The 27,147-nt window shown below is 49.4% G+C and overlaps 5 protein-coding genes across 5 annotated transcripts; 1 reads left to right on the top strand and 4 right to left on the bottom strand.

The window, feature by feature from the left end:
* Positions 1-4,913: 4,913 nt before the first annotated feature.
* On the top strand, positions 4,914-8,233 carry N7506_000183 (GAG-pre-integrase domain-containing protein; the record flags this gene model as incomplete). Its single annotated transcript, XM_056949479.1, has 2 exons — positions 4,914-5,669; positions 5,750-8,233. The coding sequence occupies 2 exons, from the start codon at positions 4,914-4,916 to the stop codon at positions 8,231-8,233; spliced, it is 3,240 nt and encodes a 1,079-aa protein (XP_056815394.1).
* A 6,811-nt stretch (positions 8,234-15,044) lies between these two features.
* N7506_000184 (uncharacterized protein) lies at positions 15,045-15,798 on the bottom strand (the record flags this gene model as incomplete). Its single annotated transcript, XM_056949480.1, has 2 exons — positions 15,045-15,104; positions 15,253-15,798. 2 exons carry the CDS (start codon positions 15,796-15,798, stop codon positions 15,045-15,047), a joined length of 606 nt encoding a protein of 201 aa, XP_056815395.1.
* Positions 15,795-16,658, bottom strand: N7506_000185 (uncharacterized protein; the record flags this gene model as incomplete). Its single annotated transcript, XM_056949481.1, has 1 exon — positions 15,795-16,658. One exon carries the CDS (start codon positions 16,656-16,658, stop codon positions 15,795-15,797), a length of 864 nt encoding a protein of 287 aa, XP_056815396.1.
* Positions 16,659-22,678: 6,020 nt separating this feature from the next.
* N7506_000186 (uncharacterized protein) lies at positions 22,679-23,266 on the bottom strand (the record flags this gene model as incomplete). The annotated part of the gene is made up of 1 exon (XM_056949482.1): positions 22,679-23,266. One exon carries the CDS (start codon positions 23,264-23,266, stop codon positions 22,679-22,681), a length of 588 nt encoding a protein of 195 aa, XP_056815397.1.
* Positions 23,267-25,947: 2,681 nt separating this feature from the next.
* Positions 25,948-27,013, bottom strand: N7506_000187 (GTP cyclohydrolase I; the record flags this gene model as incomplete). The annotated part of the gene is made up of 3 exons (XM_056949483.1): positions 25,948-26,250; positions 26,300-26,684; positions 26,736-27,013. The coding sequence occupies 3 exons, from the start codon at positions 27,011-27,013 to the stop codon at positions 25,948-25,950; spliced, it is 966 nt and encodes a 321-aa protein (XP_056815398.1).
* Positions 27,014-27,147: the final 134 nt, after the last annotated feature.

Here is a 27,147-nt window from a genome sequence, read left to right on the forward strand (position 1 = left end):
TTCATGGTCACAAATTCGAAAATTGAATGTTGACAACGTTGGGCTAAGCTTCAACGGGTTGACGGGCCGAGCACGTCCTACAGTGCCCTCGCTTTCCGCAGTCTGGTCGGACAGACTCACAGCTCAACACGACCAACACCACACTAAAGCGAGGTTAAGGAAAAAAATTTCATACTTCCCGGGATGAAATTGTAGGCGCTTTTCGGTGATTCAACGTTGAGTCACCCACAGGTCAGGAATTAGAACAAGAAATATGAGCCTGTCATTGCGGATTGAATAGTACGCAGTGCCTCAATTTAAGAGGGCCGTGAAGGATTCAACGGTCAGCCAACGCTTCTTGGCCAACTCAGCATTCTGTTGCTCAACACGACTCTCACTCGTCTCTCTCGCCGAGAATCTAAAGGCAAAAGATGTCGCTGCAAATAGTTGCGGTAAAAGAAGACGTGGGTTTCAACAAGCCTCAATTAGACAGGTGTCCTTCAATACTGCCCACCCAGCTTGTGACTGACAGAAGCCGAGAAGCCTATAAATAAGTCCTCTACCCCCGGCAATTTACTCTACAATTTATTACCTTGACTTTGCAAAATCGAGCAGGCTTGTATCTGAGTCACTTGATAGATTTTCCCCCATTGATCCAACACTGAACTTCCCACTGTACTGACATTTATAAGATACATCGTGGATAAGCAAGCCAGGCAGTGCCTGTGAGAGATACAGGTATGATTCCCACCAGATGCACTGCCATTCATCCCAGCCGATCAAAGAGATAAGTCTTAGGCTGGCGGGTCCAAGTGTCTATGCGAAGATGTCTCCGTCACAGCAGCCGTCTGAACTCATCTACTGTACAGCCTCTGTGTGCGTCTTCCCAAGAGACAGCGCAAACATCCGCGTCGCAGGTATGTGATTCTCAGCCTGACTTGCCTAAATTCTACTGATCATGCAGACGATGCGATTGCAATAGAACCGAGTACAATTGACCACAATACACGAGCGCAGAGTCACAGCTCTTTACCGTCTCTTGGTCCCTAGTCTTGGCCACCAGAGCATGTGAGTCATGGATTATGTCGCCGATCTACAAGCTAATGAACGATAGTGAACATTGACATTGCACCAGAAGTCCCCGAGGATACAGCACCCCCGTTAGTGCTCTGCACAAAGCCACTACCTACACACTATTCATGGCCCCGTCGCATCAAACCACGCAGCAAAGAATCAGGTGAAGAAGGAACGGGCTAATAACAGGTGCGGACATCCGATCGCGAGCTTCGCTGCGCAGAAGCTTGAGACGTCCATTCTTCATGACAATGTGAGTGATTGATCGCATCCTCTGCTGCACTATATCAGTTGTTGCGAGTTTTTGTGCTCCAAATCACCAATACCATTACTGATTTTCATGCCACTGTAGGAGCAGCCATCGCCACTGTGAAAGATACCCGGTGAGAGTCCTATCGCCGGATCGGAGATAAGACCACGTCACTACGACGCGTGATCCATCGCGTCTTGCGCCTCGACCTCACCGCCTCCAGACCATGAACGGCGGAGCGTATGAACCTCTCGCCATCCCCATCACGAGGTTTTATCCCATTACGGCTGTACAATTTCCTGTCCCAGTTGGTTCGTCACGCGCATTTGGCTCTCAGAAATTGCCCGGTGCACCCAGCGCGCCTTCTTTGAAGCGACAACCGGAGAGTGCGACGAACTGGATACAACATCATGTCAAATGGCATGGATGGTGACTGCTTTGATGAAGACAATTGTAAGTGATCTCGTCGGTAAGATATGACCACAGGCTAATTGATTGTTTCGTCTCAAGCGAACGTTCTGCGAACTTTATGAACAGGTAAATTATAAAATCTCGTCCAAGTGGTAATGTAAGCCTTACTGACTCGGATCATACAACAGCGCCCCTCATATTCCCGTCACTCGACTCGAATGCGAAGCAAGCAATCTGTCCCTTCATCATTACCACGGTGGGATGGACGAGGAATGAATGGAATGTTCACATCATCTCTGCCCTTCTCTCAGTCGACACTATGCACCAGTGATGTCCTGATGTGTCTACCGGTACAAAGTCCAAAGCATAATGGGCCAAACCACTGTTTATCTCGGTATTCGAACACCACGAAAGGATAGGTTTCTTGTGGATCGAATTCCCGGCGTCCAATGGGTGATGTCATTGTCCTCGGTTGGCATCTCGCGTCTTTTCAGTCCTGGAACTCCAACAGACCGAGGAATGCTGGTGGTTTTGTCCACAGCCCGGCATTTTGGAAGCAACGACCGGAAAGTGCGGTGAACCAGAATACAACATGGCATGAATGGTGCTGCATTGCCTTGCCGAAGATGATTGTAAGTGATCTATTTGGTAAGTTCATATGACCACGAAGTTTACTGATCGTCTCGTCTCAAGCGTACAAATCGTGCCCTCTGCGAACTCTATGAACAGGTAAGTCATAAGAACTCGTCCAAGTGGTAAGCCTTGCTGACTCGTATCGTACAACAGGACGCCCTCATTTTCTCTGCTCGAGCTCCCCCATACCGATGCGATCGCATGCTGTCTATCATTTCCACCTAACTACTGGTGGCACGATGATGAGCCAATGTAAGGTCCGGATCGTCTCGGCCCTTCTCTCAGTCGACTCTGTGCATCAGTCATGTGCTGATGTGTCTACCCGATACAAAGCTCAAGCCACAATGGGCTTATACCACCGTGTCTCGGCATTCGAACACCGCGAAAGAATAGTCTCCTTGTGGATCGAATTCGTGGCGTCCAATGGGTGAAACCCAGTGTTCTCGGTTCGCATCTCGCGTCTTTTCAAGCCACTCCGAAGACCCGAGATATGGTGGTGATTTTTCTTGCTCCATGGCAGGTGAGCCATACCTTCGCAGACGGCCAGATGGTTAGTCTAAGTCTGCGTGCAAGGAGAAGGTGACGCAAAGGCCCCCTCATTTCGAGCCTACGGATTAACAATGGCCATATCAGCTACGCACCAAGAGAGAGGCCGTCTGGTCCCGAGTCACAGCCGAACTAAAAACCCACGAGCTACAAATCACCGACCTATACTGTCCTACTTGATCCTACCCCACGTTGCTGGGCCGTTCGACGCATACGAGCGAGCGGGAAGGGACCAACTGGACACACGACGCTGCATCAGGGGCACTGTCAGAAATGCTGTGGTGTCTTTGGACAGATGCTTGGTAGATTTAATGGGTGTGCAAGGCCATTTACCCTGGGTGTCACTGCAGCTGAAGCGTAGTCAAGATGAGCGCGTGCGTCATATTTTCACTGGTGTCGTGCTCTAATATATCACGCGAAAGCATCTGTTGCCAGGAAATGGCCGGTTTCTCTACTTCCCCTACGTCGACTGTCCTTGAGCATCAGGTATATATTTGTCAAACTCACCACGCCATGGACGTTCTTTGGCATATCACTGTTCAAGCAGATCTTTTGTGAAGGTGGGATTGATGTCCACAACAACACTACCAAGAGCCATCCTGCTGTGCGACCTCTGGCAACCTATCCTGTTTGTTCTAACCCTAATCAGCGCTCATGTCACGTTCGCCTTTGGAGGATGGGTTTAGGCGTATAACTGTTGCAATTAGAGGTCAGCTCAAGGGCCAGTTGCGCGGTTATCACCTCACGACAGTCCGTCGTAAATAATGATGGAGTCGTCTTCACCAGGTCTTGTCAAGATGGCGCTTGCTAGACCCCGATCCGGCTGCAACCATGTTCTCTGGGCAGCAGAGTATGCTTGATTGCATGGACTCGGGTACCACGCCCAAAAAGCAGTGATCGCCAATTTGAGTGTAGTGTGGTTTCTACATGGGCGATGAGCTCACAATATAACTCGTAGTTGTTGGCAGGGATTACTCACAAGGGTACGACGGCCCCTATATATATATAGAAGAGCCGATTGGATGTTCTTGAGTCAAAGCCCTCAATTACTTGGTTGTCTTTGTTGCGAATCCAATTTGACTATCGCGACCGTTCTAGGATATAGGCATTCTAGGGTAGAGTAGGATTGAGTGACTTGCAAGCCGCCTGAAGCGATAAATTTGACCATGCAAGGAACAGTCTATCGCATCACTATATTGAGCTGAGACAACAAATTGTATTTTGAGTGCTTCTCATCAAATGCTTCTACACCAGGTAGGCCTGACCTTGAGTGTATTGTCTGTTTTAGCTGAACCGAAGGAAATCCGGTGTTTGCATTCACCAGGTCAATCAAATTGGAGACTGTATGCGTGCTTCACCGAGTGACCACCAGGGAACAAGAAATAACGCAGAATTGAAACAATAATGAAACTGATATCTCTGTCATGTGGGTGAGATGGCAACAAAGAGCTCGCGCCAAGGCCGTGAGACGTTGACCACTCAACTTCACCGCCCGGCCGTATACCACATCAACACCCTCGTCAACGTTCATCAATGTTCATCAACGTTCATTGACGACCATCATGTTGAGTATCACGGTGGTCAAAGCTTGTGGCAGGACTAGCGATGTACATTTAAATAGACGGGTTTCCCACTTTTGATAGTAACCCTAACAAGAATACTACAACTACCTATCTCAACAGGTTATGAGCCCGAGTGGCTTTACCTTTGGGCATGCAGGCATCTAAATACCAAAAATCCCTTGCCTATGATTACAGCTAAGCTTCTCTGTCAAGAAACCAACTGCATGAACTTCAGAAACTGATCACGTATTCTCAGTAACTTGATGAAAAATACGATATCATATTCCTCAACCCTCTCCGAGGAAATTCTTTTCACTGAAGAGCTACAGACAGCATGCTATCATTGCTACTGTGACAAGGGCACGCAGTATCGCAAGGTTGCCTCCATACCCGGGACATGTCGCCGTTTGCAGCAAGCCTTAGGGATTTCTCTGCCAAATAGCCATAGACAGTGTGCCATGATTGCTACAGTTACACTATGGACTGCCACGAGGTACTGCAAACGTTACCTACTGCTGAGACATGTCACCATTTTCAACAAGCTCGGTATCTATCTTCTTGGAGTCACCAGCCACAAGGCCATTTCGGAAGGTAAAATGCGAAAAACACTACAAAAGAGACACTCTTGGACAGACGAGGAGCTGAAGATTCTCTCGTACCTCCGACACACTTGCCACTGGCACTTCAAGCAAATCCAAAAGTCATACTTCCCATCACTTTCTCTGAGCGCACTCCGAGGAGCCTACTGGCACCAGTCTACCGAAGACCGCATACGCCGAGCGTCGAACGCCACTATCCCAACTATCGATCCTCGCAACTCGGTGAAAGGCTTCTCAAGTGCCTCCAAAACTCATTCCATCTCGGATAATCTCAGTCGATCAGAAAACAGTATTGAGGCTTTGGCATCGACCCCTCAAAGTCCCGTGGGTAGAAACAAGCCATTCATTTCCAACGAGTGCAACTCGAGTCGCTACGAACTCCGGCCAAACAGACCCTCAAACTTCCCTCCAAGAGAGCCGCAATATCTAGTTGACCGACGCCGTTTTCCCCACTTCTTTAGATCGTACAAGTACTCTCTCAATCGACAGGGGATCCCAGACAGCGACTATACTCCTCAATCTCGGATGCCTACGCCAAGCTCATCAGATCGAAGCGTTTCCATTGTCTCAAGCCTTCCTAGTGCCGCGTCAAGCCTTGAACTCTTCGGCTTGGAGGTGCGCTCTCCTCGGTCATCAAATAGTGGCTCGGTTACCTCTGATCGGCCCAACGACATATCTAGCTCTGAATTCTTCAGCTCCGAGGAGCATCCTCTGCCGACATGACTGAAATCGCAAAGTTCGAGCAATTCGGAATCAATACGTTCTATAACGGAATTCCAACATTAGACAATGCCAGCGACTGGTTTCGGTGGAATCAGAAGGTCAATGAGTTCATTCGGATATCTGCGGTTGCCGACGATGGAGCGACTCCGCCGACAGAAGAAGAAGCAGCACGGCAATGGATTCACCGCCAAAAGTTCTATTCTGCGATGATTACGGCAAAGTTGACACACAATGCGGCGCAAAGAATCAATGCTTTTGAGATACCTCGAGTTCAAGCACTGCTTAAGGCAGTCCAGGACAACTTCAAACCGGAAGGCTCCGGCACGTATGTTAGCCTCCAACGACGATACATGGCCCTCACAAGAGACAAGTGTGGGAGCACCCAAGCGCTGGGGGCAGAGATCAGGAAGATTCATGCTGAAAAACTCCTTCTTGACCCTGATTGCGTGACCTCCGAAATTGAGCGAACATTTTTCTTTGTTCATGCACTCGGCCCCGAGTACGAGAGCTTCCGCGATCATATCTTCCGACAAATGGACCTTGTCAACGAAAGAGATGCAAATGGGAGTATTATCAAAGCAGCACCTACATTTGACTATATCGAGAATAAGGCCATTGAGGAAGAGCATAGAAAAGGGCAATTGGGCAAACAAGCAATGGAGTCGCAAGCTCTTCCTGCTCTTGCCCTAGTCCGTGGGCCAGGTGACAAGAAGCTCATACCGTCGTCGGACGGAACTACTTGTCGGATAGAGATTGATAACGTCCCATATTGCTCCTTCTGCCGAAAACCTTATCACATCGACGCCGAATGTTTCACCAAGAACCCGAGACTGAAGGTCCAAAGGAAGGACGGAGACGGACCGAAACCAAGACCAGGCAGAATTCACATAGGCGGACGCAGACAGTCGAAGAGGCGGACCTTGACGGACGACGAGGACGACGATGGGAGTGGCCCAAAAGACCCGAAGAAACCAACCTTCATGGCGACGAAAGTCTCCGGAAAAGATGTCAACGATGCATTTGGAAACGATATCGAGGGCAATCTCACCCTGTTTGACCATGTTCCCATTATGATGGCGATAAAGACCCCCTCCATCCGTGACGCGTGGATCGTGGATAGTGGATGCGCTCAACATGTTTGCAATAGCGCCTCCAGGTTTGTCCAAATGGCTAAATATCATGGGCCTTCACTGAGAGGCATTGATACCTCAACAGCTCCCTCGGGCGTGGGAACAGTAAATATCCTGTGCAATGTACGCGGCAGAAAGAAATGGCTAGTGCTTGATAACGTCCTGTATGTTCCATCTGCACATGCCAATCTCATATCGGTGCTTCAGCTTCTCCAACGAGGGGCAAAAGTCGAATTCTCAAGCCGGGATGCTATCCTTCGCAACAAGTCAAACGGAAAGAATCTGTTTACTGCCAGTGAATATCATGGAGTCTACGCACTCGATCTGTGGGCAAGTCTGACTTTCCCCTCTTACCATGTTAGCCCACAAATGTCTCTGTGGCACAGCCGGCTTGCCCATATGAGTGACGCAAACCTTCGGCGACTCAAGCAGCAAGCTCATGGCGTGCGGGACATGGAGGCACGTCATCCATGCAATCCCTGTCTGCAGGGGCGAATGATCGAAAGGTCTCACAGAAGATCAAGGGTCAGCAGGAGAGGAGAACACACAATGGACCTCCTCCATATTGACGTCGCAGGGCCATTCGATGAGGGCCTAGATGGCAGCCGTTACTGGCTAACCATCGTTGACGACTTCACGGGCTGGATCGAGATTTTCCCGATACCGCGAAGACAACACTTCGTCATAGAATCACTGCGGTTCTTCCTCGACCACAACGAGCGCCCCGAGCGAAAATGCAAACGAATACGTCTGGACCGGATATCTGAACATATGGGAGACGAGATGAAATTCATGTTGTTCTCGCGCGCAATCCAAGCGGAGGTGACAGGAGTGGATCAACATCAGCAAAATGGGGTTGCCGAAAGAGCTCATAAGACAATCTATGACCGTCTTGGGCCTACGCTGGCACATGCAAGGCTGCCGTCTAAGTTCTGGCCGGAAATTGCTCGAACTGCAGCTTTCCTCTCGAATCGGTCGCCGTCATCGAAGCTCAACATGACTCCGTACCAAGCGTGGTACGGCGACAGACCTGACCTCTCAAGACTAAGAATCATCGGATCAAAAGGAGAATACTTGATTCCGCCAAAGCAAAGAAAGAAGCTCACGGATCCACGAACAAGGCCATGTATTTTGCTGGGCTACGAGGGCAATACCAACTACCGTATCCTCCTGGGAGACGGGAGAATCATTGGAACACCAAACGCTGAATTTCAAGAAGTCCTTACAACTCCCTCCACACAGACTTTACAAGATGTGGGAGCCAGACAAGACGGCTCACCTGAGGCAACGGCTGCTGTCGCAGGGGGAGTGGGACGGTGGGACTAATAAACCAACCGTCGGTAGGAATACGGCAAGCATCCGTGCCTGCCTCGGGGCGCCAATTGTCGATGGATCCCCCAGAGCGGGCCCTACCTAAGTCGAGAAACGATATCTCGCACACACTGCCTCGGAGTGATGATAACTCGCGAGTGCTTACCCAGCCGAGTGACGATAACTCGCAAACTCAAGCGTTGTCCCAAACGAGTGACGATGACTCGCAGCCAGCTGTTGCTGTACAGGGAGACAGGACCTTGTCGCGCACACGGAGTGAGAACACCTTCGGACCTCTATCACCTGCTTATCAGGATTCCGTCCTTGGGATTGAATCGCCACCCGGTGGCGACCAGCAACAGGGCGACGCGGTTGCTGCTCAAGGAGACATAACCTTATCGTCCATACGGAGAGGGAACACCCTCGGGCCACTATCACCTGATTATCAGGATTCTGTCCTTGGGATTGATTCACCATCCGGTGGCGACCAGCAACACCAACGAGGGCCAATTTTAGAACGGCAACGATATTCAGAGCTCCATCGGCCGGTCCATGAAGTTCAACAAGGAACATTAGATCACCACCCTGAACTAAAACTTCGGGCTTCGGAAGCCGCATTGGACAAACCTGATGGAGACGAAGAGCTTGCGCTCTTGAACGTACCTGAAGAAAAGGTCATTCCAACCTTCTTGGCCATGGCTGCAAAGGAGACGGAACCATTTGAGCCCAAAACTCTGAGCCAAGCAAAAAACGACGCAAGCTGGGTGGATTGGGAAAAAGCCATGCTTGAGGAAGTGAATTCACTCCACCAAAATCACACGTGGGAGCTTGTGGATCCTCCCAAAGACCGGCGGGTACTCAGCGGTAAATGGGTCTTCAAACTCAAGCGCGGACCGCATGGCGAAATCATCCGCCACAAAAGCCGATGGGTAGTGAGAGGATTCACACAAGAAGAAGGAATTGACTATGATGAAACTTTCGCATCGGTTGTCAAGCCAATGAGCTACAAGGCTCTCTTCGCCATCGGAGCGGCCCTGGACTTGGAGATTGAACAAATGGATGTCAAAACCGCATTCTTGTACGGAGATATCGACCACGAGATCTACGTCGAACAGCCCCACCACATGACGGACGGCACGCCAAGGGTCTGCAAGCTTCGAAAGGCCCTCTATGGCTTGAAGCAGGCCCCTCGGATCTGGTACCAGACCCTGACAAACTTCCTTCGCAGCCTTGGCTTCGAGCCAATCACCGCCGATCTCGGTATCTTCGTCCGGAGCAGTGTGTACATCGCAGTATACGTTGATGATATCCTGATCGTGGGTCCGAGTATCGCTGAGATCAAGAGGATCAAGCGGAGCCTGAGAAACCGGTTTCAGATGACGGACCTGGGGCCATGCAGCTACTATCTCGGGGTGTCCATCCAGCGAGACCGTCAAAACAGGAGACTGCTCCTAAGCCAAGAGGCATACATTGACAATATCGCTCATCAACATGGAATTGACAACTGCGCCCCCGTCAGTACGCCGATCGAAACCTCACCACTTCCGGAAAATAGTCCAGACTACACCTGCACTCCAGATCAAAGGACCTCTTACCAACGCATTGTCGGATCACTAATGTACATCATGCTTGGAACCAGGGGGGACATCGCGTATGCGGTCTCTGTCGCTAGCAGATCTCTCTCAAACCCTGGCTCCCAGCACATGAAACTGGCCCGTCGCATCCTGCGGTACCTCAAAGGAACAAAGAACCTCAGACTCACCTACCAAGGTCAGCTTCAGACCCTGAGAGGCTTCACAGATGCGGATTGGGGAGGATGTCGCGCCACGAAACGATCCACAGCTGGCTATCTCTTCAACATTGGAAGCGGGGCAATCAGTTGGCAATCGAAACGCCAGGGCGTTGTTGCCCTTTCAACCTGCGAAGCCGAGTTTCTAGGACAAACGCAAGCCACCAAAGAAGCCGTCTGGCTGAGAAGACTTCTCAATGAATTGAATATGGATCAAGGAACAACCGCCACGATCATCTGCGGTGATAACCAGGGTGCCATCGCTCTTGCTTCAAATCCACAATACCACTCCCGCACAAAACATATGGAAATCCAACGCAAATGGCAGGGAGAGATCCAAGATAGCGGAGGAGTGCAGCTTGGCTATGTCCCAACCACAGAACAGATTGCTGATGGTTTTACCAAACCTTTGACTCGGCAAAGATTTGAGTGGTTTCGAAGAGAACTCGGCATCGAGTAATCACGTCTCCATTTCACTCGAACCAGTCCAAGGCGCAGGATACCCTTTCCTTCTTTTCTTCTCAAAGGAAGTTTTTGGAAGGTTTTAATGGGACCTGTCTCAACCGCGATTGAAGTGTCACCGGCACCATCGGAGATGGTTGCCATCGAGTGGGAGTGTTGAGTATCACGGTGGTCAAAGCTTGTGGCAGGACTAGCGATGTACATTTAAATAGACGGGTTTCCCACTTTTGATAGTAAACCCTAACAAGAATACTACAACTACCTATCTCAACACATCAACGCTCATTAACGACCATCAACGTTTATCAACGCTCATCAACGTTTATCAACGTTCATCGACGTTCATCAACGCTCATCAACGTGTTGAGATAGGTAGTTGTAGTATTCTTGTTAGGGTTACTATCAAAAGTGGGAAACCCGTCTATTTAAATGTACATCGCTAGTCCTGCCACAAGCTTTGACCACCGTGATACTCAACACTCCCACTCGATGGCAACCATCTCCGATGGTGCCGGTGACACTTCAATCGCGGTTGAGACAGGTCCCATTAAAACCTTCCAAAAACTTCCTTTGAGAAGAAAAGAAGGAAAGGGTATCCTGCGCCTTGGACTGGTTCGAGTGAAATGGAGACGTGATTACTCGATGCCGAGTTCTCTTCGAAACCACTCAAATCTTTGCCGAGTCAAAGGTTTGGTAAAACCATCAGCAATCTGTTCTGTGGTTGGGACATAGCCAAGCTGCACTCCTCCGCTATCTTGGATCTCTCCCTGCCATTTGCGTTGGATTTCCATATGTTTTGTGCGGGAGTGGTATTGTGGATTTGAAGCAAGAGCGATGGCACCCTGGTTATCACCGCAGATGATCGTGGCGGTTGTTCCTTGATCCATATTCAATTCATTGAGAAGTCTTCTCAGCCAGACGGCTTCTTTGGTGGCTTGCGTTTGTCCTAGAAACTCGGCTTCGCAGGTTGAAAGGGCAACAACGCCCTGGCGTTTCGATTGCCAACTGATTGCCCCGCTTCCAATGTTGAAGAGATAGCCAGCTGTGGATCGTTTCGTGGCGCGACATCCTCCCCAATCCGCATCTGTGAAGCCTCTCAGGGTCTGAAGCTGACCTTGGTAGGTGAGTCTGAGGTTCTTTGTTCCTTTGAGGTACCGCAGGATGCGACGGGCCAGTTTCATGTGCTGGGAGCCAGGGTTTGAGAGAGATCTGCTAGCGACAGAGACCGCATACGCGATGTCCCCCCTGGTTCCAAGCATGATGTACATTAGTGATCCGACAATGCGTTGGTAAGAGGTCCTTTGATCTGGAGTGCAGGTGTAGTCTGGACTATTTTCCGGAAGTGGTGAGGTTTCGATCGGCGTACTGACGGGGGCGCAGTTGTCAATTCCATGTTGATGAGCGATATTGTCAATGTATGCCTCTTGGCTTAGGAGCAGTCTCCTGTTTTGACGGTCTCGCTGGATGGACACCCCGAGATAGTAGCTGCATGGCCCCAGGTCCGTCATCTGAAACCGGTTTCTCAGGCTCCGCTTGATCCTCTTGATCTCAGCGATACTCGGACCCACGATCAGGATATCATCAACGTATACTGCGATGTACACACTGCTCCGGACGAAGATACCGAGATCGGCGGTGATTGGCTCGAAGCCAAGGCTGCGAAGGAAGTTTGTCAGGGTCTGGTACCAGATCCGAGGGGCCTGCTTCAAGCCATAGAGGGCCTTTCGAAGCTTGCAGACCCTTGGCGTGCCGTCCGTCATGTGGTGGGGCTGTTCGACGTAGATCTCGTGGTCGATATCTCCGTACAAGAATGCGGTTTTGACATCCATTTGTTCAATCTCCAAGTCCAGGGCCGCTCCGATGGCGAAGAGAGCCTTGTAGCTCATTGGCTTGACAACCGATGCGAAAGTTTCATCATAGTCAATTCCTTCTTCTTGTGTGAATCCTCTCACTACCCATCGGCTTTTGTGGCGGATGATTTCGCCATGCGGTCCGCGCTTGAGTTTGAAGACCCATTTACCGCTGAGTACCCGCCGGTCTTTGGGAGGATCCACAAGCTCCCACGTGTGATTTTGGTGGAGTGAATTCACTTCCTCAAGCATGGCTTTTTCCCAATCCACCCAGCTTGCGTCGTTTTTTGCTTGGCTCAGAGTTTTGGGCTCAAATGGTTCCGTCTCCTTTGCAGCCATGGCCAAGAAGGTTGGAATGACCTTTTCTTCAGGTACGTTCAAGAGCGCAAGCTCTTCGTCTCCATCAGGTTTGTCCAATGCGGCTTCCGAAGCCCGAAGTTTTAGTTCAGGGTGGTGATCTAATGTTCCTTGTTGAACTTCATGGACCGGCCGATGGAGCTCTGAATATCGTTGCCGTTCTAAAATTGGCCCTCGTTGGTGTTGCTGGTCGCCACCGGATGGTGAATCAATCCCAAGGACAGAATCCTGATAATCAGGTGATAGTGGCCCGAGGGTGTTCCCTCTCCGTATGGACGATAAGGTTATGTCTCCTTGAGCAGCAACCGCGTCGCCCTGTTGCTGGTCGCCACCGGGTGGCGATTCAATCCCAAGGACGGAATCCTGATAAGCAGGTGATAGAGGTCCGAAGGTGTTCTCACTCCGTGTGCGCGACAAGGTCCTGTCTCCCTGTACAGCAACAGCTGGCTGCGAGTCATCGTCACTCGTTTGGGACAACGCTTGAGTTTGCGAGTTATCGTCACTCGGCTGGGTAAGCACTCGCGAGTTATCATCACTCCGAGGCAGTGTGTGCGAGATATCGTTTCTCGACTTAGGTAGGGCCCGCTCTGGGGGATCCATCGACAATTGGCGCCCCGAGGCAGGCACGGATGCTTGCCGTATTCCTACCGACGGTTGGTTTATTAGTCCCACCGTCCCACTCCCCCTGCGACAGCAGCCGTTGCCTCAGGTGAGCCGTCTTGTCTGGCTCCCACATCTTGTAAAGTCTGTGTGGAGGGAGTTGTAAGGACTTCTTGAAATTCAGCGTTTGGTGTTCCAATGATTCTCCCGTCTCCCAGGAGGATACGGTAGTTGGTATTGCCCTCGTAGCCCAGCAAAATACATGGCCTTGTTCGTGGATCCGTGAGCTTCTTTCTTTGCTTTGGCGGAATCAAGTATTCTCCTTTTGATCCGATGATTCTTAGTCTTGAGAGGTCAGGTCTGTCGCCGTACCACGCTTGGTACGGAGTCATGTTGAGCTTCGATGACGGCGACCGATTCGAGAGGAAAGCTGCAGTTCGAGCAATTTCCGGCCAGAACTTAGACGGCAGCCTTGCATGTGCCAGCGTAGGCCCAAGACGGTCATAGATTGTCTTATGAGCTCTTTCGGCAACCCCATTTTGCTGATGTTGATCCACTCCTGTCACCTCCGCTTGGATTGCGCGCGAGAACAACATGAATTTCATCTCGTCTCCCATATGTTCAGATATCCGGTCCAGACGTATTCGTTTGCATTTTCGCTCGGGGCGCTCGTTGTGGTCGAGGAAGAACCGCAGTGATTCTATGACGAAGTGTTGTCTTCGCGGTATCGGGAAAATCTCGATCCAGCCCGTGAAGTCGTCAACGATGGTTAGCCAGTAACGGCTGCCATCTAGGCCCTCATCGAATGGCCCTGCGACGTCAATATGGAGGAGGTCCATTGTGTGTTCTCCTCTCCTGCTGACCCTTGATCTTCTGTGAGACCTTTCGATCATTCGCCCCTGCAGACAGGGATTGCATGGATGACGTGCCTCCATGTCCCGCACGCCATGAGCTTGCTGCTTGAGTCGCCGAAGGTTTGCGTCACTCATATGGGCAAGCCGGCTGTGCCACAGAGACATTTGTGGGCTAACATGGTAAGAGGGGAAAGTCAGACTTGCCCACAGATCGAGTGCGTAGACTCCATGATATTCACTGGCAGTAAACAGATTCTTTCCGTTTGACTTGTTGCGAAGGATAGCATCCCGGCTTGAGAATTCGACTTTTGCCCCTCGTTGGAGAAGCTGAAGCACCGATATGAGATTGGCATGTGCAGATGGAACATACAGGACGTTATCAAGCACTAGCCATTTCTTTCTGCCGCGTACATTGCACAGGATATTTACTGTTCCCACGCCCGAGGGAGCTGTTGAGGTATCAATGCCTCTCAGTGAAGGCCCATGATATTTAGCCATTTGGACAAACCTGGAGGCGCTATTGCAAACATGTTGAGCGCATCCACTATCCACGATCCACGCGTCACGGATGGAGGGGGTCTTTATCGCCATCATAATGGGAACATGGTCAAACAGGGTGAGATTGCCCTCGATATCGTTTCCAAATGCATCGTTGACATCTTTTCCGGAGACTTTCGTCGCCATGAAGGTTGGTTTCTTCGGGTCTTTTGGGCCACTCCCATCGTCGTCCTCGTCGTCCGTCAAGGTCCGCCTCTTCGACTGTCTGCGTCCGCCTATGTGAATTCTGCCTGGTCTTGGTTTCGGTCCGTCTCCGTCCTTCCTTTGGACCTTCAGTCTCGGGTTCTTGGTGAAACATTCGGCGTCGATGTGATAAGGTTTTCGGCAGAAGGAGCAATATGGGACGTTATCAATCTCTATCCGACAAGTAGTTCCGTCCGACGACGGTATGAGCTTCTTGTCACCTGGCCCACGGACTAGGGCAAGAGCAGGAAGAGCTTGCGACTCCATTGCTTGTTTGCCCAATTGCCCTTTTCTATGCTCTTCCTCAATGGCCTTATTCTCGATATAGTCAAATGTAGGTGCTGCTTTGATAATACTCCCATTTGCATCTCTTTCGTTGACAAGGTCCATTTGTCGGAAGATATGATCGCGGAAGCTCTCGTACTCGGGGCCGAGTGCATGAACAAAGAAAAATGTTCGCTCAATTTCGGAGGTCACGCAATCAGGGTCAAGAAGGAGTTTTTCAGCATGAATCTTCCTGATCTCTGCCCCCAGCGCTTGGGTGCTCCCACACTTGTCTCTTGTGAGGGCCATGTATCGTCGTTGGAGGCTAACATACGTGCCGGAGCCTTCCGGTTTGAAGTTGTCCTGGACTGCCTTAAGCAGTGCTTGAACTCGAGGTATCTCAAAAGCATTGATTCTTTGCGCCGCATTGTGTGTCAACTTTGCCGTAATCATCGCAGAATAGAACTTTTGGCGGTGAATCCATTGCCGTGCTGCTTCTTCTTCTGTCGGCGGAGTCGCTCCATCGTCGGCAACCGCAGATATCCGAATGAACTCATTGACCTTCTGATTCCACCGAAACCAGTCGCTGGCATTGTCTAATGTTGGAATTCCGTTATAGAACGTATTGATTCCGAATTGCTCGAACTTTGCGATTTCAGTCATGTCGGCAGAGGATGCTCCTCGGAGCTGAAGAATTCAGAGCTAGATATGTCGTTGGGCCGATCAGAGGTAACCGAGCCACTATTTGATGACCGAGGAGAGCGCACCTCCAAGCCGAAGAGTTCAAGGCTTGACGCGGCACTAGGAAGGCTTGAGACAATGGAAACGCTTCGATCTGATGAGCTTGGCGTAGGCATCCGAGATTGAGGAGTATAGTCGCTGTCTGGGATCCCCTGTCGATTGAGAGAGTACTTGTACGATCTAAAGAAGTGGGGAAAACGGCGTCGGTCAACTAGATATTGCGGCTCTCTTGGAGGGAAGTTTGAGGGTCTGTTTGGCCGGAGTTCGTAGCGACTCGAGTTGCACTCGTTGGAAATGAATGGCTTGTTTCTACCCACGGGACTTTGAGGGGTCGATGCCAAAGCCTCAATACTGTTTTCTGATCGACTGAGATTATCCGAGATGGAATGAGTTTTGGAGGCACTTGAGAAGCCTTTCACCGAGTTGCGAGGATCGATAGTTGGGATAGTGGCGTTCGACGCTCGGCGTATGCGGTCTTCGGTAGACTGGTGCCAGTAGGCTCCTCGGAGTGCGCTCAGAGAAAGTGATGGGAAGTATGACTTTTGGATTTGCTTGAAGTGCCAGTGGCAAGTGTGTCGGAGGTACGAGAGAATCTTCAGCTCCTCGTCTGTCCAAGAGTGTCTCTTTTGTAGTGTTTTTCGCATTTTACCTTCCGAAATGGCCTTGTGGCTGGTGACTCCAAGAAGATAGATACCGAGCTTGTTGAAAATGGTGACATGTCTCAGCAGTAGGTAACGTTTGCAGTACCTCGTGGCAGTCCATAGTGTAACTGTAGCAATCATGGCACACTGTCTATGGCTATTTGGCAGAGAAATCCCTAAGGCTTGCTGCAAACGGCGACATGTCCCGGGTATGGAGGCAACCTTGCGATACTGCGTGCCCTTGTCACAGTAGCAATGATAGCATGCTGTCTGTAGCTCTTCAGTGAAAAGAATTTCCTCGGAGAGGGTTGAGGAATATGATATCGTATTTTTCATCAAGTTACTGAGAATACGTGATCAGTTTCTGAAGTTCATGCAGTTGGTTTCTTGACAGAGAAGCTTAGCTGTAATCATAGGCAAGGGATTTTTGGTATTTAGATGCCTGCATGCCCAAAGGTAAAGCCACTCGGGCTCATAACCTGTTGAGATAGGTAGTTGTAGTATTCTTGTTAGGGTTACTATCAAAAGTGGGAAACCCGTCTATTTAAATGTACATCGCTAGTCCTGCCACAAGCTTTGACCACCGTGATACTCAACACAACGCTCATCAACGTTCATCAACGTTCACCAATGTTCATCAACGTTCGTCAACGTTCATCAACGACCATCACCGTTCATTAATGACCATCAACGCTCATCAACGCTCGTCAACACATCTGCGACGCACCAAAATACTCACCATTTCGTTCGCTCTACGCCCTGATGGCAAATGCACTCTATTGCGGCGGGAAGACTAGCCGACCGCAAACCATGACAACAGGAGGGTTGGGAACACGGCGGGCGATAACGAAGGTTGAATCTTGAATTTACGATTCTGATATTGGTTTGCTTCTATCTAGGGCTCATTTTATTTCTCCAATGATGATCCTTCGAAATACGAAATACATCATCAAGATGGTGCGCAGATCTTGGCTTCTTCGAGTACTCTTGAATACTCGAATACTGGTCCCTAGCACCACGGAAAGGTGCCTGCACATCGCTAGAGGCCTTGTTCACGCAGCAATCCCCTGCGAAGCATATTTGTTGACGCAGAGCTCGTCCTGCGAAGCACCTTTTTACACTCGCGGGGCTCAGGGCAGCGAGGGAGCACATTTTTACACTCGCGGGGCTCGGGGCAGCGAGGGAGCACACTTTTACACTCGCGGGGCTCGGGGCAGCGAGGGAGCACACTTTTACACTCGCGGGGCTCGGGGCAGCGAGGGAGCACATGTCTTACATCGCGGGGCTCGGGGCAGCGACAGCCGTGGCCACGGAGACGCTCAAGCCCGTAAGCAAGAGGGACACCATGACACATCGGAGTGTGAGGACCGAAGTCCTGATTTTTTTTTGGGCTGGGAATCCGGCTCCTTTTATAATTTTTCGGCTACGTCTCGACCAAGAAACCATTTGCGCAGTTGGTAGCGAGAATCACTGTCTCGTTATTGGCGTTGAAGACATATGAACAACGTTGAAATGGTTTTGGGAGACCTTGTGGCCTACAGACTCAATTTTCAACCTGGATTCATTGCTCTCAAAAACCTGCGTTGAGTGTGGTGAACCACTTTCATCAACTGTTGAAAAGACAGTGATACCGCAAGAAAATGATTCTCACATCATTTAAATTGCAATTAAATCGCTCAACGCGGTGGCACTCTCCATCTGCGCGGTCTGGCCACGTTCATCGTCTCTTTCATGAAGGTTGGAGTGCTTCAACAGATGCCGCAATAATGGGTTGGAGACTGTGACAGACAGTGACATTCGATTGTACCGGCTGTTGACCATAGGACGTGCCTCCCATTGATCCCACTACAATCCTTTTCCCCTATTTCTAGCCTCGGGCTACTCGAGCGGTACTTTTCTGTGTTGCTCGCAACCAACTGATGTTGCCTCTACTAATACTTCTGCTACCTGTCGGTGCAGACACTATGAACATACTCCCAAATACAGGGTACTGGCTGTTTTCCTTTGACGGAGAATCAAAGTCTAGACTTTGTTGGAAAACCCAGAATAGAAACCTGAGTCCAATTTCCAGGATAATGAAGTGAGCTATTTCAGCTACCATGGCTCACGAGCTAGATTCTCGTGATCTCCACCCCCTCGCCAGATTGCAACGCTACTATCACATTGACGAGACCCTAGATACAAATAGCACCCAACGTACCAATCAAACACCGCGCGTGAATTTAGACACACGCAGGTACGGTTCCGCGACGCAGATCCCAGGGATGACCCACGGGACAGTAGATCACGGAGGTTCTATTTGTGGCCCGGAGAAGAAATCGGAAGGATCTGCAGGGTCCAGACACGATCCACATTCCCAAACCTGACAGCCGTTAGGGCCCGATGGAACAGCGGTCTTTGTTACTTAGGAGGTATTGCTGGGCAAGAGACTATTTGGAATACCACACAGAGTTTCGGCAACAGAGATCTGATCCGCGGTTCAGTTGCCCACGCAAGAGAGTGATTGGTCCTCCGTCGAGGGAAGCAGCTGCTATCTTTATCTGGCCTATAGAACGTTCTAGAAGCTATGTCTTCTGTCCTGCACCTTCCTCGCATAAAGTAGACTCTCTTTGAGCCCGACCCATCCTCTCCATCTGCCAAATTCGGTCGCCAGTCTGTTATTTCTAGCAGATAGCTTTTGAAATCAATGCCACCTAAGTAAGGACACGATGGTAGATCTAAATAAAGTCTCCGGTTTGTGCACTAGAGGCCGAGAAACCGATTGGTCCCGGCCGACCCACAAAGTTAATTTCAAGCACCCAGCTCATCTTGACCATTAATCTGGCGACCGAGATAATTTACGAATAAAGTCGTTTCCTGCTACAATGTACTAAGTTTCGCTGGCGTGAGACCTTGGAGAGGGTACCACGAGCTTTCCTCTGAACTTTCGGACTATGATACAGATTTAATCACGCCGCCAATCCAACACTATAGATAAGCTTTCGATCAAGTTCCTCTGACAACCGCATTCTCTCACCGAGCGAGCGTTTCCATGGTTCATCGAAAGTTGGTTGCCGAATTGACTTGGGATTTGGTTACCGATCGACGGTGCCGCTCACTATTCCAAGGTCATTGTGACTCTAACTTTTTCCTATGACTCGAGTCTGCCAGTTTTGGACTGATTCGGAAAACCTTTGATTCTCGGCAAATATGACTAGTGCGTAGTTCGAAAATAAACCGTATACCTCAGCTTCTACTCTACAGATCATTCTGCCTTCGACCACCCATCTAACCGAATCCATTTGAAGATGCAACCAAAGATATTACCTCCCGCTGACAAGAATTGAATGGGGTTTGAAACTTTACAAGGAGCCCCCTTGCTATCATGTTCTGATCTTGTTTAGTTCTGTGAGCCTTTATACACTGCCCACAGTATTTTCCAGGCCGCATGGGAAGACATACTCCTGAACTAGAGACAACAATGAAGAATGTGCCAGTATAGCTGATTTATAACAGCACTGTAGACGGATCTGTTTCGTAGGCACAAGGAATAGTGCTCTATCTCACTAGGTTTGACATCTGGGACACCCTCGATGTTGTGATCTCAAGGAGTGAGTACAGCCACGACGGAATTTCTCATGCTGCGGCTTCCTTGCGGAGCTATCATAGGTTTTTTTATAGCAACGTGCACCAGGGCTAGTGATCGAGATGGTTGGCCTCTGTTGCTTCGATATCACGACGTAAACCGCATGACAACAAATTGCTGCTAGTATTAGCGTTCTATTTACTGTTATTCAAGCTTCCTGGCTGCACAAACACGATGCACATAGTCCCACATCGAAGATGACGATCGAGTTTCTTTAAGCCAACACGGGGTTGACACTCGCGTCGCGCGACTGTGACAGTGGATCAGCTTGTAGTGCGTAAATGGTAAAAGGTGATTAAAGGAAATACATTGCGTACCTAGTCTGGAGCTTTCTGCTTGACTTGATCCATTGCTGTTGGCCTGGCGCGCCTCGGCTGTGAGCATTGTTTTGAACCATTTGTCAATGTTGCTTTCGGCAGAAATGTTGTGTGGGAGAGCCGACAATGAAGCCCTACGGCCGACCAAGCCACGAACAGATTTTGATTTTCTTTGATTGCCTGGAGGATTAGAAGATCTGGCGTCAGTGGGACGACACTTCCGCAGAATGTGGTACTTCTTTCCCGCAGAGACTCAGCGCCTCGGGCCACGCGGTGTTGTTTGTAATATGCGTCCGAGCGGGCTTTCCACGACAGCTCCCGATGGGCATCTAGCCAAGAGAGAGAAGATTCTTCTCCTCCCATTCCGGCCAGCCCGATGCGCTACGTGGTGACATGGTGATGCTCAGGCAAGTGGTAAAGAGGGAAGAACGGGTGAAGAAAACAACACAAAGTGAACTCGGAGGTGTAGGTTTGTTGAGTTGAAAATGCATTCATTCCTCGGTCAACTACGGAAGACCCTACCGTTGCATTAAAAAGACCCTTTTTGGATTGCGAGCCATGGCTCAGTCTGGTGAGCTGGTCTCAGACCCTCACCATTCGCCAGTCCAAACATGCCCTCATATTATCATTGCTGTTGAGCAGCAACGTTCAAGAAAAAAATGGCTGGGAGTATCTCTTTCCTGACCACCCAATATGGTTTCATCGCTTCATTGGATCATACTTTTCTAAGCGGATTTTCTTTCATTGGTGCAAAATTAGTTGTCCTTCCTGTCTATCATTCACATGAGTCATCTCTCAACGTTGGTTTGACAGACATTGAGGAATTCATGGGCAAATATGAGGGTCTCGACAATGAAAGGTCTAACATCACTCAGAGTGTGTGGGAGATGGTTGACCTTGCGCCCCCAATCGCAAGCAAGCAAGTAGTCAATTCCAATTTCACGATACAAATTTCTATTAAAGCCAGTGCGATCCCTCCTTTGTTGTACACTCAACAAGAATCGGGGGCACTCGCCGTCTCCTCGTGGCTGAAACGCAAGTATGGGTGGAATTCGAAAAGTGTCGCTCACTCATCACGGGCTAGACTTTCGGAGCAGACTGCAACGTGCATTGTCCTTGTCGTCCTCCGAGTCTGATAAAACCAGCAATCCGTCGGCATCTGAGGCAGGCGACATAACAGAGGACGAGGTTTTGCAGGACGGAAACGACTACTCTGACGATCAGGGAAACAGCAACTCAGCCGACGGGAGTGTGGAGGCTCCACGGGAGCGGAGAATGAAGCGGAAACGTGATAAAGACTTGGAAATACCCAAAAAGACCCAGCTCCACGGAGAAGACAATGCGGTAGCACTCGAATGTGTGGCGGAGTAAGTATTGACCTCATCACAGAATATGACTTCGGAATTGCCTGCTGACAACGTCCAGACTCAATACCCGAATGAAGTCAGTTGTGAATCAATCTTCGAGTGAAAGCATAAATCACTGATCTTCTATGCAGGTCCATTGAGAGCTCATCGTACGTCCAAAGCACCCGCAATGAAACCGTTCGCAACGACTTGGCTGATATCTTTGCTCGACTGGCGATCGTGGAGACTGAGATAGGAAGTGGCAAAACGGGGCAACAATAAAGCCACCGAGGGCCAGAAAACCGGCCGATCCCTGCGTCGGGACAACAGTGATTGAAGTTATATGTACTAGATTTCAATCATTGGGACCAGAGCAAGGTATCAGCTCGTGTTGGTCCTAAGGTATGTGTACGAGTCTTTCGACTGCCAAAGGCCAAATGGAATAGAATGCGAGCAATCAAATAGCCGCCCATACATTGGTTGGCTGCTGAAAATGTGTCGATGGGGTCAATTTCACACTGACAATGTGTCCACTCTTATACCATCTTGTCATCTTGCATTGAGACCTCTTGTTTCGCCAATCCTCCACCAAGTTACCAACAACTTAGGGATATGTATGGAAATGCAACTTAGCGTACCGAAAGCTTTGCCCAAACCAAAAAATTTCAGGGTAGTATTTGGAGAACAATGGGTTAGATTGCAAATTATTTAATATTTATTGAGACTGTTGCTAATACTTGATCCTCGACGTTTGATGCTAGCGGTACAATGTCCGAAATCACTTGACTTGTGGATAGGCCACTAAATGAAAAGATTGCTTCCACGTGGTTGAGTGTGATATCCTCGTAATAAGAAGCTTGTGCTGATAGAGTATCAGACAATAGACTTGATAAATGGTGCCTTTTTGAGTGCGTTGGCCTGAACTTTCCAAATTTCGTTACCTAAAGCAACAAGTTCTTGGCCAAAACGCTCAATCACTGTCTCCACTTGAAGATCTTCTTTCCGGAGTTCCTCCCGATACTCGTCATCGGAGCCAAAAGTAGCCACACGCCAAATTCTTTTCCACCTATTAATTGCTCGAAGGGCTTTGTCGGACTGACTTTGGATGCCGGTCGCAACCATATAAAATGATGATCGCTTGGCATGACCCGACTTTGGCTTGAAAAGTTGCACTGAGGAAAATTCACTAAATGTGAAGACGAGTGTCACAGTATCCCACGCTTCAAGCTTGTGAAGAAGGAGAATCATGGTCCCGCCGGGTCGGAGAAACTGAAGACCAAGAGATAATTGCGTCACTGTTAACCGTCTAGCTTCTCGGACTTCTCGATAGGCGGCGCGTTCATGTTTTCTGAGAACTTGGCCGTCACAGATGGCTAATTCAAATAGTTGATTTGACTCAAATTGCCGCGGCAAGAAATTCTTGGCATCAGGGTGACCTTGGGGGATCTGTTCCACCTCCATGTCTGTAGCGAGCAGAGTGATATCTAGAAACCTTTGTTCAACGCTCGGGCTTTTAGGCAGGCGGCTTCTATGGCCTCCACATGTAATGGGCAAGCTAAAAGCAAGGGCGCGCGATCCGGGGTTTTTGTTCAAGGCAGTTTTGAGAAAGCCCCCAGGTGCCATGCACATGTCAAGGATATTGATAGGGCCAGGGCAAGCTTGTTGTATTGTCAGGGCAGTGGTGGACTGATGAAGCTCTTCTGCTATTTTCATCATCAACTTGTAGAAAAATTTCGCCGTCCGTTCATCGCATTCATCGGCCTCTCGACGTTGTACTTGGAAGTATTTATCGCCTTCAGGGTTCTGCCATCCCTATTTTGTATTAATTAGGGTATGTTATTTTGGTTGAGTATTACTTGCTCTTTGTCGTAGGTCACAGAGTTCTCGAAAGTCCGAACTGTTCTTCAAGAGATAAGGTACAATACACTGACTAGCATATCCTCTGTTGCTTTCATCGCTGAGACCTTCATGGCCCACGACAAACTGAGGACTTTTGAAATGATCTTCGGGCGAAGTGAGGACTCCCGCGTCTGCTTTGGTGGTGTCACGAGTGTACATGCTTTGATGTTATAGGAAGCTGGCTTTTATTTCAAAGCCAGATAAAGAGAAATAGGCGATGAGAAGCATGGAAAGAGCGGGTGGTCTTCTTTTATCATGAATGATGAAGAGACACGTGGAACGAGATCAATATGATTGCATATATACACTGTTCATGGTCTCATGGGCCACAGCAAATTTTACAAATTCCTGGCTCTATAATTTCGATCTATGGGTTTGATTGGTCGTTTCAGTTACATATGTGCACAATGCTGCCGTTATGAGATCCCTACAGCAGCTAACCTTCCCTTCCCTTGTTTGTAACGATATTGCGTGGCCGCGGCGTAGGAGATCATGCAACTTCCTCTTGTTCAACATGACCCTGACCTGAATCGTCTAAGTGCCTGGAAACAACAAGGTATATCACCCGGTGAAGTCACCTAAGAGTGACCACTTAACAACGCACAACATTTCAATGCAAGTTGAAAATACCGATGCGGTCCGAGCTTGAGCTGGGCGCTTACAGCTCTCAGTTCATTAGCCGACGATGGCACCTCACCACGTCAGGCTTGGCATGAGATACCAAATAGAGCCAGGTGCTGTCAAACCCCCGTCGGGAACAAAGGCCCCAAATCTAAAACCGCTTGCGTGGCCGTTACAATTTTGCATTCTAGGATGTGTTAAAGCCTATTAGTATCTGCCGTCGGCCAAGAGTACTTCAGATAGAGCATCATCTAAATAACTATTCCACTGTGTAAAAAAGGGTGCCAGCCGTTGAGTTCTATTGAAAAGACCCGTCTCTAGGATCACCGACAGGATCAACACGGGTCGCGATTTCTGCGCCCTGGCGCTGTGTACCGCCAAGATATGCAGGAAAGTATTACATGCGAAAGCGGGCACTATTGAACCACGGCACTGAGGTGCAAACGTGAAGTTATTGGTTTGAGGTACCCGGGATCACGGGATGTAGACTCTCGAATGTCATGAAACAGCGGGTTGTTGGGCATCTCCGGATCTTTCAAGCTTTTGGTTTCCTCAGACCTGTGGCATTGGGCATAAAGCTGTGCGAGTTGAATCGGGCTGGACAAACATTAGGAAACATCTTTCACTTTGTCTTTCCTCATATGCGGGCATCATTTCGCGTGGACATTCACATTGAGCTTATCAGTTCATACTGGTTGATTTGCTGCGCCAAACACCCCCTTTGATGTGTCATTTTAGCGCTGATGCGCGTGATACGCACGACTTTAGGACATTAGCCAAATTGTTCCAATCACAATGACTCATAAGGGTGAAATCGAAGATATAAAGTGTCAAGAGTCTAACTCGGTTTGGACTTCACACGGGCCTCTCAGAAACCGAAGTGCGCATATTGACGTGACCGACGATGAAAATCGGAAGCCACGTTTTCGCTGTCAGGGTACAGTAGTGCTGCGACATGGTTCCATCCAAATCACATGTCAGTATGCACGCACTGAGTCAGGTGTTCCGACTAATGATAGAAATAAGGACTTTCATTACCCAAAGTCGCGGGTGAGACTTTCTGTGTTTGCGGGGAAATTTGAAAACCAGACGATTGTTATTTTTGGCACAAGGGCGGGCTTACAAGATGTGGCGATTTAAACTGACAACGAGAATATTACTGTGAATACCAGCACTGAACGCGTTTTACTACATATAAAGTCAACGCCTTTTGAAGACATAAAAAATTGGCTGTGAACACCATCGAGTTTCCCAATAGCCCTTGCGTAAACAGAAGGGAACTTGCGGTTCAATGTTCGCAATAATGACTTTCCGTGGTATTCATTCATGTTATTCTCGTGTAATAGTTCGCAGATGAGGGTCCGCGACCGCTGTCAAAGATACAGGCTGCGCTAGCTCCCCAAGTCTGCATTCCTACCGCAACAAAGCGCAAAAATATAGCGGGCATTATTCGTTAATATAGCAACTATCGCACCACTACAAAGCATGAAGATCCCACTGTTCAGTACGAGCATAGTGACAGCTAAAGGAATGACAGGAGAAGTATTACCAAAATCAGACTGGAACATCCGAATCTGGTATCATGCTGGAATGATGAAATAGATGGATGCGAAGGAGAATTACTATCTTCGATTGAGGAGCGCCAGAAATTCTTCTCTGGCCTTCGCACTCGACCGCATGCATCCCACCATGCAGCTTGTAGTTGTAGTGCTGCCGACCTTCTGTACGCCACGCATAACCATACAAAGGTGGGAGGATTCCATGACAACAGCGACACCCCGAGGCTTGAGCGCCTCAGAAATGGCCAAAGCAACCTGCTTGGTCAGGCGCTCTTGGACCTGGAGCCTGCGGGAAAACATTTCAACTAAATGGACCATTTTGGAAAGACCAAGGATGCGGCTATCTGGGATGTAACCGATATGCACCTGTCCATATGTTATTCTTTGCGCCAGGAATGCACACAAAAACTCGTACCTTTCCGGTAAAGGGAACCATGTGGTGTTCGCAGAGGGAGAAGACATCAATATCTCTCAAAATGACTAGTTCATTGTGGCCCTCGTGGAACACAGCTCCATTAACCAGGTCATGGATATTCTCCGCGTAGCCCTTGGTAAAAAAGAGCATGGCATTGGCATATCGCTCTGGTGTCGCACGTAGACCTTCTCTCTCTGGTTCTTCACCAACGCATTCAAGAATCGTCCGCACAGCCCGCGCAAGCTTCTGAATTCGCTCATCATGTTGTCTCTGTGTTGACTCCACCTGTTGTCTAACTTCGAGGTCTAGTGGGCATGGGACAGAAGGGAAGTCTTCCTTGCCGTCTCGGGGCTCGTGAGGCGACTCATTCAGTGTAGGTCGGCAACTGGTCAAGAATCAGAAATAGTAGAGAAAATGACCAGCATTAACACTATACCGTAAGGTCACTGTGGCATAGGCGGCTCCGGTATCTTGCGTAGCGAGACCAGAGGCGGGGGCGACGGCAGGCCCCTCCTCAATTGAACTTAACTTAAGGGGAACGCGACAAGCGAATGAAGGGTTAGCGGGTGAATCGCTGTTCTGATGTTCACGGGCATCCTGGCCGCCTTCACCAGAGCTAGGGCTCGCGGAAGAACATAAGGGGGATCTATCGTTCAGCATATGGGACGGAAAGGTCGACGCCTTCGAATCAAATGGAAAGGTTCCAGAGTCCATCGCTATGAGGAAACCAAGAATATTGGGCTTGTTTTTATCAGAAGCAAACGCTATGTCCTGAGTTGTCAGCATGATATCAGTTGCACCAAATAGGCAGGGACTCGAGTAAATCACATGCATGAGTCCTGACTTCA

The sequence above is a fragment of the Penicillium brevicompactum genome, assembly GCF_028827555.1.
Source record: "Penicillium brevicompactum strain IBT 35665 chromosome Unknown utg000001l_segment0_segment0, whole genome shotgun sequence".
Lineage (NCBI taxonomy): Eukaryota > Fungi > Ascomycota > Eurotiomycetes > Eurotiales > Aspergillaceae > Penicillium > Penicillium brevicompactum.